The sequence below is a fragment of the Echiichthys vipera genome (genome assembly GCF_963691815.1).
Source record: "Echiichthys vipera genome assembly, chromosome: 3".
NCBI lineage: Eukaryota > Metazoa > Chordata > Actinopteri > Perciformes > Trachinidae > Echiichthys > Echiichthys vipera.
In genome coordinates, this window is record NC_139828.1 from 16,618,181 (window position 1) to 16,634,117 (window position 15,937).

Sequence of the window (15,937 nt, forward strand, 5' to 3'; positions counted from 1 at the left end):
AGCTCTGAACACTTTGTTTAGTTTCCTGACAACATGCATGAGGTCTTTCTCTGGAGCCTCACAGTCTTGGCCAAAATTCCAGTTATTTATCTCACCGCACTCTACAAACTTCTTCTGTGCTCAAAAATTAAAATAGATATGCAACATGCAGTTGTGAGGGTCATTTTATTGAATATGAAATAAACAGTTCTGTAGAAAATATATTTCATATATTTGAAGCTCAGGTGTACTGACACCAGCATTGAAAAACTTAGCCATCCCTACAGAGAACTGTTATTTGACATTACCTCTGAAATAGACTCCAATGTTCGATATTCACTGTAATCTCCTACTTTGTCTCATGTGTTTATTGCAAACATGACTCTAAATATTGTACAAATAATATTTGTTAAAGACAATCAAAAATGACTGAATTTTTGAAAACAATTGGTAATGATACATAATGTTCTGCACAATGTGAACACGGCACGTTTTTTGTGAACCATTGCAATTCCCTTGTTATTTTCTAAAAATGAATCCTTTGCTCTTATTCTTGCTTCTGTTGCTCTGGGTCACCTTAGGGTTTAGTTAGTTTGGTACTGCTGACGAGTTGTAGTTGACATTTAACACCTTCTCTATGGTGTGAGATCAAATTTAGATGCACTGTTATCTGGAATTTAAAATTACTTCCTGGTCTACGTGGAATGTATTCCTGTGTCAGAGGAAGCTTGACATACTTCTCGCTGTCACTCATAGGTTTTATTCCCCGGCTTTCTATGAGGATTAATCACTCTTAGACCGACATGACTTTACTCATCAGAGACCAGAGCAGTCTTGAACAGAGCCTCTAGCCAGTACACTCATATCAAGGTGTACATTTTAAGCCCAAAAAAGGCTATGTGATATTCTGCGTGATCAATTGGCCGCTAGATAAACTTTCTGTTAATCTTCACTGTGTCTAGAAAGAATTCTGAACCAGAACAATTCAGTAGCCTTCTATTCTCCAACTTCTTAATGGCTCAAGGATAACTCTGTAGCCCAGCATGTACAAAGGACCGTTTTTAAGTTCAGATGTCCTAAGTATCTGCTATTCTTAAAAAATCTATGTTAACATTGAGACAGGGTCGTTCTCGTTTGACAGTGCTGTTGTGCTTTGGTCAATGTTGGTTCATGAAAAAAACATTTTTACTTGGTGATGAAATAATGTAGTACAGTGTTAACCGTAAAAGAACATGGATGCTCAGAATTTGTGCAGTTTTCTTTCAGTTCAGCAACACAGAAAATAATTTATTGAACACATGTAGGTTTCTATTTAATCTGGATTTTGTTCTTTATTATATACAGTCTTTTATGAGGAAGCCTCCATGCATGCCAAAAAATCAGGCTGCAATACACATACGAGTGCTTCTCAAAGTTCCAGCAAATACAGTTTGTATCATTTCAGGAGTGCAATGTATTTTATGTCTGTTGCAGAAAAGATTTGAAAGGTAGAGTTGTTTTTCTTAATAAAATATAAGCATGTGATCTGAGATGGTTTATAGCGTATTCAGATAGACCAAGTTGAAAAGATCAGCATAGGAATTTATTGTATACTTCATTCAGAGTTTCCAGGTTAACATTTTGTCTTCATTCCTTGCATTTTTGTCTGGTGGCTTTAACAATGTTGGACCTTTCATTGAGGACATCCCCCTGTTTTTGTAGTTTACCTGTTACAGGTCATCTCAAGGTTTTATCACGTTTGAAAACTCAAACTCTCTTTTGGTATGCGATGACCTGCCTTGCTGTTTTTAAGCTTTCACAATATGAATCTGTCTTAAAGGCCCAGTGACAAATATGACAGAGGGGTTTAACTTATAGATGAAATGTGTTTTTGTAGTGATCATAATTAAAAATATTGCCCTTTTAGTTGCTTTTGTTAAAACATTACTGATGTAATCAAACATCAGCAAACATAGATTTTGTTGTGTAATGTTCAACAAGCACTTGTCAAAAATTATTTTGACAATCAAATTGAGAGTAACAGCAGATTCAGAATCATGCATTTTAGAAATCTTTTTTGTGCGGTTAGCCTTTATCTTTAAGAGACAAAAAGCACCATAAATTTGATCCATTTCAAGTGCTCCCTTTTGTAATTTGATTATTTATCTGGTATCTCTATACACAGCTAACATGTTCCTCCTGCTTACCGCCTTCATTTTCAGTCAGAAGCATTGTGTCTAACACAACACCACTAGATGACTGCACAGGTGCTTGCCTGCACCTCAGTGGACTTTGATAGCCAACTGCTCCAATGCCATTCTTCATTCCCCGCTTCATGAACAGTTTAGAGTTTTCTGCCATGGAAGATCTGAATGAAATCCTTGTAAGAGTCCGATCTGCATTTGATGCCCTTGGGTGCCTTCCAGGCCCATGATTAGCAGGGTTTTTGTAATTACAGGTAATGTAACGTGCAAACGCTTGTCTGAAAGTTTTGTTGAATAGGGTGTAAACCAACGGGTTGATGCCTGATGATACATAACCCACCCAGACAAAGATCTCCATGAGTCGGGCGATTACATGGACATCACAGCTGGTGCATAGCACAGAGGTGATATTAGTGATGAAGAAAGGGCACCACATGACTACAAACAGGAGGAAGACGATGCCTAGCACCTTTGATGCGCGCTGCTCATTGCTCAGAGTCTGCATTGACTTCTTGCCCATTGTTGACATTCTCCGAAAGGAAATTTCATCTCTTGTCGGAGAGTTTGTCGTGACTGCATATGTTTTTTCTTGCATCCTAGGAATTCTGATGTCCAGCATGTTAACTTGCTCAGTTTGAGGTGGAGTCACAGTCGGTTCTCTTTGAAAAACTGTGGAGACTGTTGGGTAGCTAAAGCGCTGAGACACCCTTGACCTGAGCAAATACACTTTTTTGCGCAACACCTGGACAGTTAGTAGGTAGATGACCATCATTATGGTCAGAGGGATAAAGAATGCTGCCAAGGAGCCAAACATGATAAACTCCCGGAAGGTGTCTGTTTTCAGCAGGCATGTGTGGTTACTGTTGAAGGTGATGTTGTTGGGAAGATGGTAGTTCTTAAGCCCCTTAATTGGAATCGGGATTGCGATACCTGGAAAATGACAAGAACAGATATTGTAACATTAGCAATTATCTCGTTTTTTTTTTTTGCAATATTGATAACTTATTTTGCTGTTTTCAACACCAACACATTCCTGTGTTTTAAGTTTTCATTTCATGTGTAACAAGCCAAAGGATTTGTGTTTTATTTAAAGATGTCAGGGCACATTCTGATTGGTGGATTCCATGGCTTGCCATTATCCCTCTTAACACTGTTAACAGCAGAATAGTTTCTACCCTGACTGTATACTAGTGCTCAGTTTAAGTGCTGCTCTCTTCATTCCATCTGATCTTCTGGCTTTGGTCATGAAATGAAGCCCAAATCAAATCCAACCCATCAGCCAAACCGAGTGCTTTTAGTGGTCTGAGTACAGGGCATCGAGCATTGAGAAGTAATGCCTCGGTGAATTTGGCCACATTTTTACCCTCAAGTGTTTTAAACGGCTTCCTTTTAGTTTATTACTGTAAAGCTGAAATTATTAGCAGATCTTGAACAAGGAGCCTCAAAACTCCTACAAGATCTGTTGGAGGAGAAATGCAGAAAGATGATTCTTAAAACTGCAGTGGTGACAACATGGTTATAATCCTTTCATCAAAAAGACTAGCAAGCAGCTAAACCAACATCTCTGCCTCTTTTTATTTCTAAAACATACATTACTGAAACAGTAAAGCACCTAGGGACCCATTTCATTAGCTGTTCAAATTGCATATAATTAGCCACAGCTATAATTCACGAAGCACAGGCCACATTGCCCTTTGGACAACCTCCAGTTTCTCATAAATATTGACTGGGTTTTCCCCTTGGGACATTGTAGGTAACATTGTTAAGATTCACTGTAGCTGAGTAAGTGTGATACTACTGTTCAAGCCCCTCAACCACCCATCTGGTTCCCATATACACTGCAGCTGACAGGATGCTGCTTATATGATCTGTAAGTAAGTAAAATGTATTTGTATAGCACTTTTGACAGACATTAGGCACAAACTGATTTACAAGGGCATCATTGAAGGAACAAAACAAAACAAAAAAAACAGTACCTGCTGTTATTGTATCCTGCAAATATTTCTGGCATGGATATTATGTCAAGAGATGAGACTGAGAAATATCATATCTAATATCAAAAGATGACTGCAGAGTTGGAAAAGTCAAGGAAATCTGAATTGATATGCTTACAAATGGATATGATCCACACCAGTGCAATCTTGACCATCGCTTTGGCTCTGGATTTGTACTGGCTGTGTTGGATTGGCTTCTTGATGGCAATGTAGCGATCCAGTGAAATGGCGCATAGGTGCATGATGGATGCGGTAGAAAACAGAACATCAAGGAATAGCCAAATTGGGCAGAGGGCCTCTGGAAGAGGCCAGTCAGAATCTAAAGAGAAGATGAGAAGGAAATTAATTAGGTCAGTGAGATAATAAGCTGTTGTTGTTTTATTATTTGTACATCACTTATCTGTGGTAGTGGCAATCAGTAATTTCCAGCAATTTACTTGTGTGGTATAACCCATTTTCATTCCAAAAATAATTTGGTCCTGTGCACCACCAGTTATGGGAGATATACCACAATGGCAAGGGATTAGAAGTAGCACTCATGCAAAAGATTGGTGTTTGTTTATCTCTGTGAGGAATGACTTTACTGGAAAAAAGGAGGGTTCACTGACTGTTTATGGAGCTAAAAGCTCTTTATGTAGATGTGCTGGAGACCATGCTCAACAGTAGTGTTTATTTTCGGTTCCAGGCATAAAATTGGCAAGTAATTGTTCTGGCTTTTGTCCTGTCACCCATTAACATTGCAAAGACTGTTGTTGGAAATATGCCTTACATAATTTTCTTTTGTTATGCCACCCATTTTCCTTGCACCACTTTCTTGTCACACTTCTTGGAATTTTTGAGTCATAGTTTTGATTTGGATTTTGTCTGGAAGGCTTTTTCATTGACAAATAACTTCCCTCGTTCTCAAAGTAGATCCCCTGTACGTGTTTTATGAAGTGTTTAGTCCCATGCCAAACTCAATAAACAGAGTAGCTTGCAAGGTCCAAGTAGCTGTAAAAGGGATTTTTTTTTTTAAACTTTCTTTGTTTTTTGATTAAGAAACTTTGAATGCGTAAACTTTGGTGAGCCCTCTGTAATTTCAAATGTCTAGTTCACATACAAATATAACTTCTTCCGCATCGGAGCAACTTAATTTGTATCACTTCAATAGTCTTGTAGTAAAGGGATACTGTTACTAAAACCCTCCTCTATCCATATACACGGCTCTTTTGAATTAAACCCTTGTAATTGCAGCAGATAAGAAACCACTGGACTAGGTATTTGTGTTTACATCTTGTATTTGAACACATACAGTACAGAATTAAATACAGTGCCTTTTTTTTTTTTTTAGGGTTAGCTTTTGAAAATGTCCTTGTTCAAATGGCAGCCTTTTTCAATTGTTTCACCATGGGTACTGGAAGTCCAGCAGTTTCTGGTTACTCAAGGCTGTGGCCAGTAAGAATAGGTATTCATCTTATTGCATTGTTTTTGTTACATTTGTTGATTTTTAAGATTTACACAACTCATCCTCAACATAGTTTCAATTTTAATTCAATTGTTTACATCACATAGCGCTGTTTTAGGTGGATGCAAGTCAAATGAGTATTTAACAGATGGTGCGACCTTTTTGAAAAGGAATTGGCTTAAGTTAATTATCAAACAAAAACAGTGTGTTCATTAGCTGTTTCGTATCCTCCCCAGAGATGTCTGTCTGCTAAAAACATTTTGTATGTTATATTCTTATTCTGTTTGTAGTATAACATATTTACTTTTTTGTGTTTAATCAATCAAAACTCGTACGCCACACGTAGCATACATCACATTACACATTACATCAAATTAGGGCTGGGCGATAATTCAATGGGATAATTTATAAGCTTTTAAGGACATTGTGTCATGATAAAATCCTATATTGATACATAAACATACATAATAAGACCATCTAAATTGATAATAGTACGCACCTACTAACTCAAATTCCACATAAAATCTGATGCAAAATATTTTGAGGGAATATCATTGGAAGATGCAGTTTTGTTTTTACATCACATTGTACATCATCACTCTTATGTTCATTTTGCACTAAAGTTCTTAAAATGAGAAAATACTCAGCACTTTTCGTTTGTCAAGTATTCAATTCACACAGCAGTGTACAAAATGGACTTTGCCATGTAGTAATTTCTTAGTGACTATTTATTAAATTACCTGAAAACATGCTGTATTTTGATAAATATCATTATCAAGATATATAATTATCAGGATAGAAGATTTTGGCCATATAACACAGCTGTACAACAAATCCTCTTACCCACATCTTTTTAAAGAAAAAATAATCTGCGGAGTGATGATGCCCTGCAGATGCAACACCAAATAATCTGTCAAAAAAAATCTTGGATGTATTTTTGTCACGCAGTGCTATCTTTTCAATTTACAACCATGTTTGTTCACACAGGTCAAATTTTAAACTACCAGATCTCTTACATTTGTCAAGGTGTTCCCAGTATGCTTTGACTTCATCGGCCAAGCAGATGCAGACAATAACAGACAGTACTTAAAGGTGTATCTGTAATCCAATGCTCTGTGGCCTTGCACTTGGCTTGATATTTTATTCAAACCCATATCTCTGCCAACATTTGCTGCTGCACTGTTGAGCACCGATGTTCTGCTGGTAACAGTATTGAAAGTATAATAGTCTTCTACTGTGTGTCCACCATCTGGCAGTTTGACTCACAGCGTTGATAGCCCTGCGATGCCTCACATCAGCCTTTCACACTGTATGTGCATGTTTATGTCCCCATGATTCCTCCATTCTCATCTCACTATTGAGCTTCATCTCCCTTGAAAGAAAAAGCCAAAAGCAGCTGCCTGGGTCTGAAAAAAACAATTTGACAATTGGCCTACATTGATCTCGTGTTTTATTTGTAAGCCCCATGTTTGAATGCCTTTGTTAACCATCTGTGATGTTAGGATATAAGATTTCCACACAGAGAAAGTAAATGTGTGCTCTCCTGGATATTGTCTAGTTAAGACCTAGCACATCACAGAGCGTTTCTCTCGCTGGGTTGCTGCTGCTGCTGCTGCTGCTCTCAGGTGCCAAGGAGTCAGTCAAGCTGGACAGCAGTAGTGTAGGTTATACAAGCAACTGGTTCAAAAGTGGAGTAGACACGAGTCACACTGCCATGCCTTGTGGCGTTGTGCCGTCCCCCATTTCCATCAGCCTTTTTCTATTTTCACCAGTTAGTTTTGTGGTTCAGTCATTTTTATTCAAGATTCGCTTTGTGAAGTTTACAGCCTGCCATGCTGTTGCTTCTGCTTGGCTCAGTTTATAGTGACGCAGCTAAACAAAAGTTCCAAGTGACCAATTCAACTTGAGCAGGCCTTCACGTGCAAATCATCCAGTTCTCAAACAAAATGATTTTTAAAGCAGGACCACAGATAGCCCTACTGTATGTCACATTATACACCACTTTTATGTGTGTGGTCTGGCTGATTATCCTCCAGTTGAATTAATGGAGAATAATAGCTTAGCCATAGCTCTGTATTTTGCAGTTGCATTGCAACATAGAGTATAGATGTGTAAATTGGTTCCCGTGCAGCTGTGAACAGCACTGTCACTGGAACTAAAAGAAAACTGTTTCTTTTGTTGCTATGGGTAATGCTCTCTTAGACCAATAGTTCTGCTGTGCAACTACTACCATAGCACTGCCAGAGGAAGTAGCATGTTTATTGTTCACTATCGCTTGTTATATTTCATCTAAAATAATTTGTTTAATGATACTCAAGATTGTATCTAGTGTCGCTCAGAAGCTATTTTTATCCTCCTTTGCTACCCGTAAGTATGCTGGCCTGTTTTCCTTTGTAGTTTGTCATGGCTAAGAAAGGTAAAAGAAATTGCAGACTTTCTTTGTACAATGTCTGAAGCTGATTATGCCCCCAACCCCATACACACAGGCTGTTTTGAACATTTGTTAGTAATACTTTATTGGGTTTTATAGCTCTTTTAGTTTAATACCATCTATCATTTAGGTGAACATTTCATCAGACTGTCATCAAGGACTCGATCTAGACATTGAGAAAGGACACGTTTCTCTAAATTGCACAGGTTTATTTCAAAGATAAGACCGGTAATCCAACTCAAGGTCCCATGCTAAACTTACTGTAGAGAACAGTGACGAGGGCAATGGGCATGACTAGAAGTCCCACCAACAGATCAGCCACAGCAAGCGACATCAGAAAGTAGTTGGTGACGTTCTGCAGCTTTCTTTCGAGTGACACAGCAAGAATGACCAGGATGTTTCCTCCAATAGTGGGGATGATGACCATAACAATAAGCAGGGCAGCCCATTTCAGCGGAACCTCAGACACTTCTCCCGCATGTGAGCCGCTTGCTTCAAGTGGAGCCGCGACTGCTTGAGACATGGTGCTGCGGAGGTTACAGCAGGCCTTAGCGTGGGTCGGGGCTCTGATCTTTCCGGTGTTGGACACTCGGTCAGCATGGTCACCGTGTCCCACAGGGAAGGACACAGGGTAGGGCAGGACCGCTCACGGTAGATGCATAGGATGCATCACCCCTTGTGCACTGTACAAACCAAAAGGAGCAGCTCGAAATCAGTAGAGGATCCACTGCTTGGAGGGGACCAGAAAAAAACAGGTCCACACTACGAATTCCAATGCTGGCAATAATCCCAACACGACTAGTACTCCCGCAGTGAAATGTCAGCAGGGGTCCTCACTTTCCAGGGCGTTTGATACTCCTGTCATCCACTGCGGCCACTTAAATGAACAAACAGGTATATTAAAGGAACAGCAATAACTTGTTACCCACTTGCTTTAATCTGTCTAAATGATGGTATAATGAGACGACAAATGAGGAAGGTCTTTAACATAATGTGGAAACAGTAATCGTCACCACAATGGAAAGTGATTTTACATTACGTGGAAACAAGTTGGAAAACATCAGGAGAGATTCTTTTCATGCGTTACTATGTAGTTTACTTTAACTATAAAACTAATTTATAAAAGGTTCAAGTGTTCATTTCCTTATTCTTTCCTTATTCATTAAATTGTGACAAAGGTTTTTTTTTCCAATGTGTCCGCCGTGAGGCTTTAGAAAAAAGATGGATAACTTGCTCTGTACTTAATTCTGTACACAATTGGATGTGGAATGGATTACACAAAATTAAAAAAAAAAAAAAATGGTACTTTCATGATTTTGCTTAAGTCTCTTACCTGCTCCTGAAGGTGACATCTGTTGTACATTTAAGTTCCTTGACGTTTCAACTCCTTGAGAATACTTCCACGCCGCTACGTCTTTCATAAACACTAACGCTTGGAGAACAGCGCAGCTTAACGCCCAAATGCATTTCAATCTTTGCACACCTCCTTTGGTAAATGTTTCTTAAAGTCCCCTATCTCTTCTTTATATGTCCACCCTCCTCAAATAAGAATGTGACAGAGAATGCCCTCCCTCAGCAGTAAGACCTAAATCTGTCTCTGTCTGAAGCAGTCCATGATGTGGAATTTGTTTTGCTTCCACATGTTGGAGGAACCCCCAGTCTTGCTTCGCATCACCTACCGCGATCACAGGTTTAAAACTTTCAGATGTTGTGGCTCCTCTGCCTCTTTCCCATTCCTCCCTGCCTCTTGTTCAGTCTGTGATCAGTCCGCACTCTCCCGTCTTGTTGCTCTCTAACTCTTCCTCTCCCTCCCCTCTGTCTTGCCCGTGAGTCAGACTCCGTACAGAACAGATGAATGTCTTCGTGCTGGCAGTATGCCAGTGGTTCTGGGAGGTAATTTCCCTCAACACAGCCGTCCCAATGTTTATATTTGTCACTTTCTGTTCTCTCCTCCATTCGAGGCGAGCAGTGGTGGGGGATGTTGTAGTGGTGCATGGCGAGAAGCCCTCTGTGCGGTAAGGTGCTCGAAAATTGTACCCCATTGCATTTTTTCTAATTTCATCCTCAGTGAGTTCCCATTTTCAGGATAGGAAAGTATTTTAAATGATGATTACTTCTGAAATTTAAACCATATTTGTTTTTATTTCCCTTTTGATCTTTCTGCCTTAACAAGTCAAAATGTGTTTTCTCTCAGGGCACACTCATTGTTCTGCTTTAAAAAGCAGATGTAAGATGTAGAAATTAAATATCCCTGGAGTTTACAGTAACCAGATGAGATTTCTTTACAAGAAAATGTGTGAAATACAGCCAGTACACACACACACACACACACACACACACACACACACACACACACACACACACACACACACACACACACACACACACACACACACTCTTTGATCTGTGTAGCCTTAGGTCTCCCAGTAAAGAGCAGTCACTAGACCAAATGTTTTAGCTGAATCATGCATCCTACTTCGCTTTCTAATTTTCTACAAAATACTTTTTGACATATATATATTTTTGTAATGTAAGGAACAGCTGCTAGCAGTATGCTGACTTCTGCTCACTCCACATTAAATGCATGCCGCACAGGCACATTTTTGAATGATGTCCATTCAAATCGTGCTGCCTCAGATTTCAACCCTAGTTGTTAGATCTACACATTTTGCACACTTTTAAACTGCTGTAGCAATCAGCAGTTATTGTACTTATTGAAGCTTTTATTAGTGTCTTATTGTTTTATGTTGCATTATGTTCTTCTGGAAATTTGCATAATTGAAAAGAGTTCTCCTGTTGCCACCTTCTCTCTTGTTTCCCCTTTGCCACGTACTGGTTGATTTTTCTTTTTTCTTTTTTTTTTTTAAATTGCATTTAAGTGTTGACTCTTAGAACTATGCAGCCTCTTGGCTTGTTTAATACAACATTGTCCAGGTACTTTCACAACATGTTTGGGTGACAGGTTGTAACAGGAAACAAGCTAATGAGATCTGCTCTTGCACAACTAGTAACTTCCACAATCACATTTCATGTGGCAAAATCAATCTATAATTTGTTTAGCCAAGCTGTATGCCTGCTTCGTTTGCTGACCTTTCAATGTGTGTGTGTGTGTGTGTGTGTTACATCCCAGGACAGAAGGAGTTATTAAGTTGCAGCTGTATCAGCCTCTGTCACTCACCATAATAAATGTGAGGCATGCACATACAGTATAATCATACAGTCCATTAACCAGTTGAGTGAAAGCCTTGTGCATTTTTGTAACCTTTTAAGAAAATATTTCTAGTTTGGCCCATCTGACCAGTAAAATCTTGAGGCATATATCTTGTACAAGGGTTTGAGTACAGGAGCGACGCTGTGCACTGCTGAAGGGTTCATTGAAATGGTTATTCATTTCCAAAGAATAAATTATTGGATTTTGTTCATTTTAAATGTCCACAGCAGACTGAATATGTTTTCAGTCCTTTGCAAGGGTTACATGTAGTCTGTTTCTTTTTATAATCTTTTCTCTTCTCATCTCTTCGATTTTCAAAAGTGTTTCAGTTTATTGTGAGTTTAAGTCCATTGCATATTATGAGGATAGTTAAGTTAGGCTTGAATTACACACATCATTGCTTCACAGCCTTGTCAGACTAAACAATTGCTGGATATCGATTTCTTCTTTCCATCTGAGTTCTTCCATTTTGCCGGTTGTTGAAGGTAATTAGCCTATCTTTACTTTGAAAAGGTTGAAAAAGGCTTGAGATGAAACTATTTGAAAGTTTTCTAAAATAGTGCCTCTTTCTGCTGTAGTCTATTGATTTCAAGACGTATCATGAATTAGACCTCGATGTCTAGCTATTATTAAAAAGAAAAACTTTTTCTTGGCCTGGTTTGTTACTTTTTTATCCTATAATGCTAGACAGAATGCACAGTATCACAATGGACACACGGATTGAAGGTCAACATCCGACTACCAGAATAGAATGAAATATTTCTCTGTAGGTGAAATAGAAATATTGTCTACATCTCTCAATGATTACCATTTGTGATCTTGATAATCCTCCTAATTCCAAACAGAGCAGTGGAGATTGCCACTACAGTATATTGATGCACAGGACTTAACTTAAAACCCAGAGACACATATATTTATTAGACATAATTTTCCATTTTCGGCTGTTTATTCATTCACATCAGATAGAGGCTTATCCCAGATCTTAGTATTTTCTGTTTTCCCTCCTTGTCGTACATTGTGAACATTAAGGCAGTACTATTAATGTTGTGTTGAATGGAGACGGAGGGATTCTGAAATCTTGGCCACCTTCTATACTTTCATGCACTATTGAGGGTTCAATAAAATGTATCTGTAGCTCCCACAATAATGCATTTTTTTTTTTACTGTCCTACCTTGTTGCGTTTGAGCTTTTATTTGGTTCAGTCCAATAAAAACTATAGTAGCAATAAAAGCAGTTGTCTTTGCTAAAGCTGTCATGCTAAAACGCTTTAAATTTTGCATATGAACGGACAATTGGATTAAGCATGTTATTGTTGCCATTTACTTTAGTATTAGTTTTTTTTGTATCTATTATTATTCATTAATCACTTTCTGTTTGTTGTATCATTATAGACACACACACAAACTGAAACCATCTGTTTCAGAAGCTGAGGGCCAAGGTGATTAAGCCTTCCCTTTTCTCTTTCTTTTATCGGATCAGTGAACTTTTAGTTCTGTGAAGAACTACAGCAGGGAAGTGTTGTTGGGCCAGTTGAATGTGATATTTTAGTGAGGTCGGGGAAAGTTGGGCTGCTGATTCGTATCTATATTTTTTTTGATAATAGCTTGCAATTACAACCTGACTGATTCACTCCCAACGGCTGTTTGAGGCAGGCCGAACCCTCCTTGTGAATTTCAAAGGCACAGCGTATCAACAATCAGCTCATCTGTCAGGTCCAGGCAGCGCTTGTGTTATCGACACCACTGTTGAAAAAGCAAATTGTCAGATATCATTCTTAGTTTTAAATCCCTTTATGCAAGTTTTTTCTCTCATTTTTATTTCAAATTAAATACCTCTTTTGGACAATTCAATATTAACCACAAAACTAAACTTGGCTATTAAAAATTGCAAATCTTTTTGTTGAAATGAGGATACCATACACCATATAATTAACCTGCTGACCTAAATCGAATGTGACAAGACTTTACATTAGTGTTTGTTACAAAGAATATGTTTGTTTGTGGCTTGCACTGATTGAGAGTATCTCATTGTGACTGGGGAGCAAACATCTGTTCAATGTGGCATAGTGTTTTCTGCTACTAAAGGCCTTTAAATTCATTTCAGGGAAAAAAAACAATTATGAAAAAAAAAATTCAAAAGGTAAACGTACTGTATTACTAGCATTCTAAATCTGAAAAGAAATTATGCAGAGACAGCATTTTCAATTATACTTATTATTTTTTATTATTTATAGGTAAATAATGGTTTAGCTCAGTGGTTTCCTTCCACGTCAGCACAGCCAAACAATAGTTGTGATTTATCAAAAATTGATCTTAGCACCTAAACTAGTTGGTGACATTTATCCTGCACACTGCTATAATATTTCATTTTTAAAAAAACACGTTTTTTTGTTTATGATCACAATGGGTAATATGAAGTCTCAGTCATTTAATGGTTAACTTCAGGTGCCTCTTCTTCACTCTTAATTTCTTTCTGTGTCTCTCTTCAGGACCCCTGAGCAGTGTCCCAGTGTGGTGTCTCTTTTGTCAGAAAGCTACAACCCTCATGTGCGGTGTGGGGCCGCCATGGCCCTGGGCATCTGCTGTGCTGGGACAGGCAACAAGGTAAGCGCCCTCCCCCCCCCTTTTTAATTTTTTTCTTTTTTTGTCATAGTGTTGAGCTGCTGATAATGGAACACAGTGTTTCAAAAAATAAGTCCACCAGATTACGGGCTTTTAATGTGAAACATGCAACGATATTTGGCACTGATATATTGAAAGGCTGTTGTCTATAATAACAGATGTTTCAAAATAAAAACACGGGTCTCTCTCTGCTTGAGGAAAATACCAACACCTTATCTACCAGCTCAGGGTGAACCGATTGACTAAACCTTGCATTCAATTTCCACACAATTTGTTTTTTGCTAGTAATCCTAGCTCCAAGATGTAAATAATGACTTATTATTTAATGAGAAGAAGTGCAAAATGCATACGATTATACTCCTGTTGGAGTTTTGCTTATAACTGGAAGTAATATTCCTCAAAAAGCTGCGTACAAGAAAAGCTTAAATGGCATTTTTTTTCCCATCACAAAGGCAGCGTTGGCCCTGCTGTCCTCATTTATCCTACATGCTTTTTTTTGTGCCTTGGCGTAACATGTGCGTCACTGATGCAAAGACTATCTATGCTGCACAAAGGTTTTTCCTTAAAGCAGCCAAATGATGGCTCCTTTTGTAAGGCTTGTCTTAGATGAGCGAGTACAGGCTCACTTTCTGTAGCCACAGCAGTTGCTGAGAAAAGGTTACTTTTCAGATTTAATGATGCCACCAGAACAAATGTTTCTTTAGTGAATCTAATTGTGTGTTATACTCTACTTCTGAACCTCATCTGCTTCAAAACAGTTTTCAAATCATGCCACAGTTTGAACTCTAAGGCCTCTAAGTGCTTCAACCATTATCTTAATTACTGTATACAGTGATTAAAACATAAAGTAAATAGCTATTTTACTTATCATCTATTGACATTTGCTTTATTTTCATGGATAGTCAGCACTGTGGAGCTCATAAATTGTGGAAAGTTCTTGGTAGATCTGCTGATAAAATGGTCCAAATTGGCTCACAGTCACCAGGCTGTACCCTGTCATCGCGTTTGGGTTCATTGAAGTCCAAACAGGAGAGTGAATAAGACAGAACTCGGGGGTGCTGCCAGTTCCCGAGTTGTCTAACTATGTGGGCTGATCAGTCTCAGGTGGCATAGCCGGAGCAGAGTCATGGCTCATTGCACCCTGAGCCCTGAAGCACTAAAGTGAATGTTTTGGACGAGATCAGGCTGAGGCATGCTACAGCGCTGATCAGCTCCAAAGACCCACTGCTTGGTTTTTCCAGATTAAGACCTCGAGCACATTAGGTTTTTAGTGAGAATAATGATGTTGTGGCAAGAGAAGTGGGTCACCTATTTAGAGGGAGTGAATACATTTGCCATAATTTATACACCTTGGGCTTTGGATATTTTTACTTTATATGAAGAAGGGAAAAAAATGCACAGGAAAGCAGTTTTTACCTTTTTCTTTAGTCTGGTTTGTTTATGTTGATTTTGTGCCATAGTGAAAATCTTAAACACTGTTCAGCTTTTTTAGTAAATTGGGTTGGAGCATTGTTCACCAAAAACCAAACCCCATTTTATAATACAGTCATTTGATACACTTTTGTATGAAAATGGATATTATGTTGTGGTAACGTGTGTTCTGCGCTGCTTCATTTATTTACACAAGCTTCTAGCCAGATTGTAGCAGCACTGAATTTAATCTAATTTAAAGTTCAACTCACGCTGAGGCACAAGCCTGAAGAAAACAGTCCACCACTGTATGTGGATTAAGAGGATCTTAAGTAACCACATTATGTGTCGTCCTGCTCTGCTGATTGGGCCTGACAGTAAACACCCTTAATTAAACCCCTCGACAACCTATCGGGAACAGGATGTGGTCGGCTGGTGTTGGCATTACACTTATCATCCCAGCACACTGTCTCAGCTAGCTGAGCCGAGAGCACGGATGAAACATGGTTTATTTTACCTCCACTGTCATCATCCTAGTTTGTTTCTTTTTCCTCTGCGGAGCTGACACCTCCCTCTGAGTCTGGTGGTGTGGGTTACAGCCTTTACTGCTCAGCTGAGGGCAGGGGACGGTTCAGAAAGAAAGGGAGGAAAGACGTGGTCCTC

At 38.8% G+C, this 15,937-nt stretch overlaps 2 protein-coding genes across 2 annotated transcripts in view; one reads left to right on the top strand and one right to left on the bottom strand.

Annotated features, from left to right (window-relative positions):
* Nucleotides 1-15,937, top strand: part of psmd1 (proteasome 26S subunit, non-ATPase 1) — a 43,746-nt gene that overhangs the window by 9,033 nt on the left and 18,776 nt on the right. Inside the window, exon 17 of the mRNA XM_083939184.1 lies at nucleotides 13,732-13,846. Within this exon, the coding sequence (XP_083795310.1) occupies nucleotides 13,732-13,846 (115 nt within the window). The remainder of the gene's footprint in view (nucleotides 1-13,731; nucleotides 13,847-15,937) is intronic.
* htr2b (5-hydroxytryptamine (serotonin) receptor 2B, G protein-coupled) lies at nucleotides 2,134-9,450 on the bottom strand (the record flags this gene model as incomplete). The annotated part of the gene is made up of 4 exons (XM_083939529.1): nucleotides 9,365-9,450; nucleotides 8,293-8,908; nucleotides 4,275-4,475; nucleotides 2,134-3,092 (listed from the first exon to the last, which is right to left on the bottom strand). The coding sequence occupies exons 2-4, from the start codon at nucleotides 8,552-8,554 to the stop codon at nucleotides 2,134-2,136; spliced, it is 1,422 nt and encodes a 473-aa protein (XP_083795655.1). The 5' UTR covers nucleotides 8,555-8,908; nucleotides 9,365-9,450.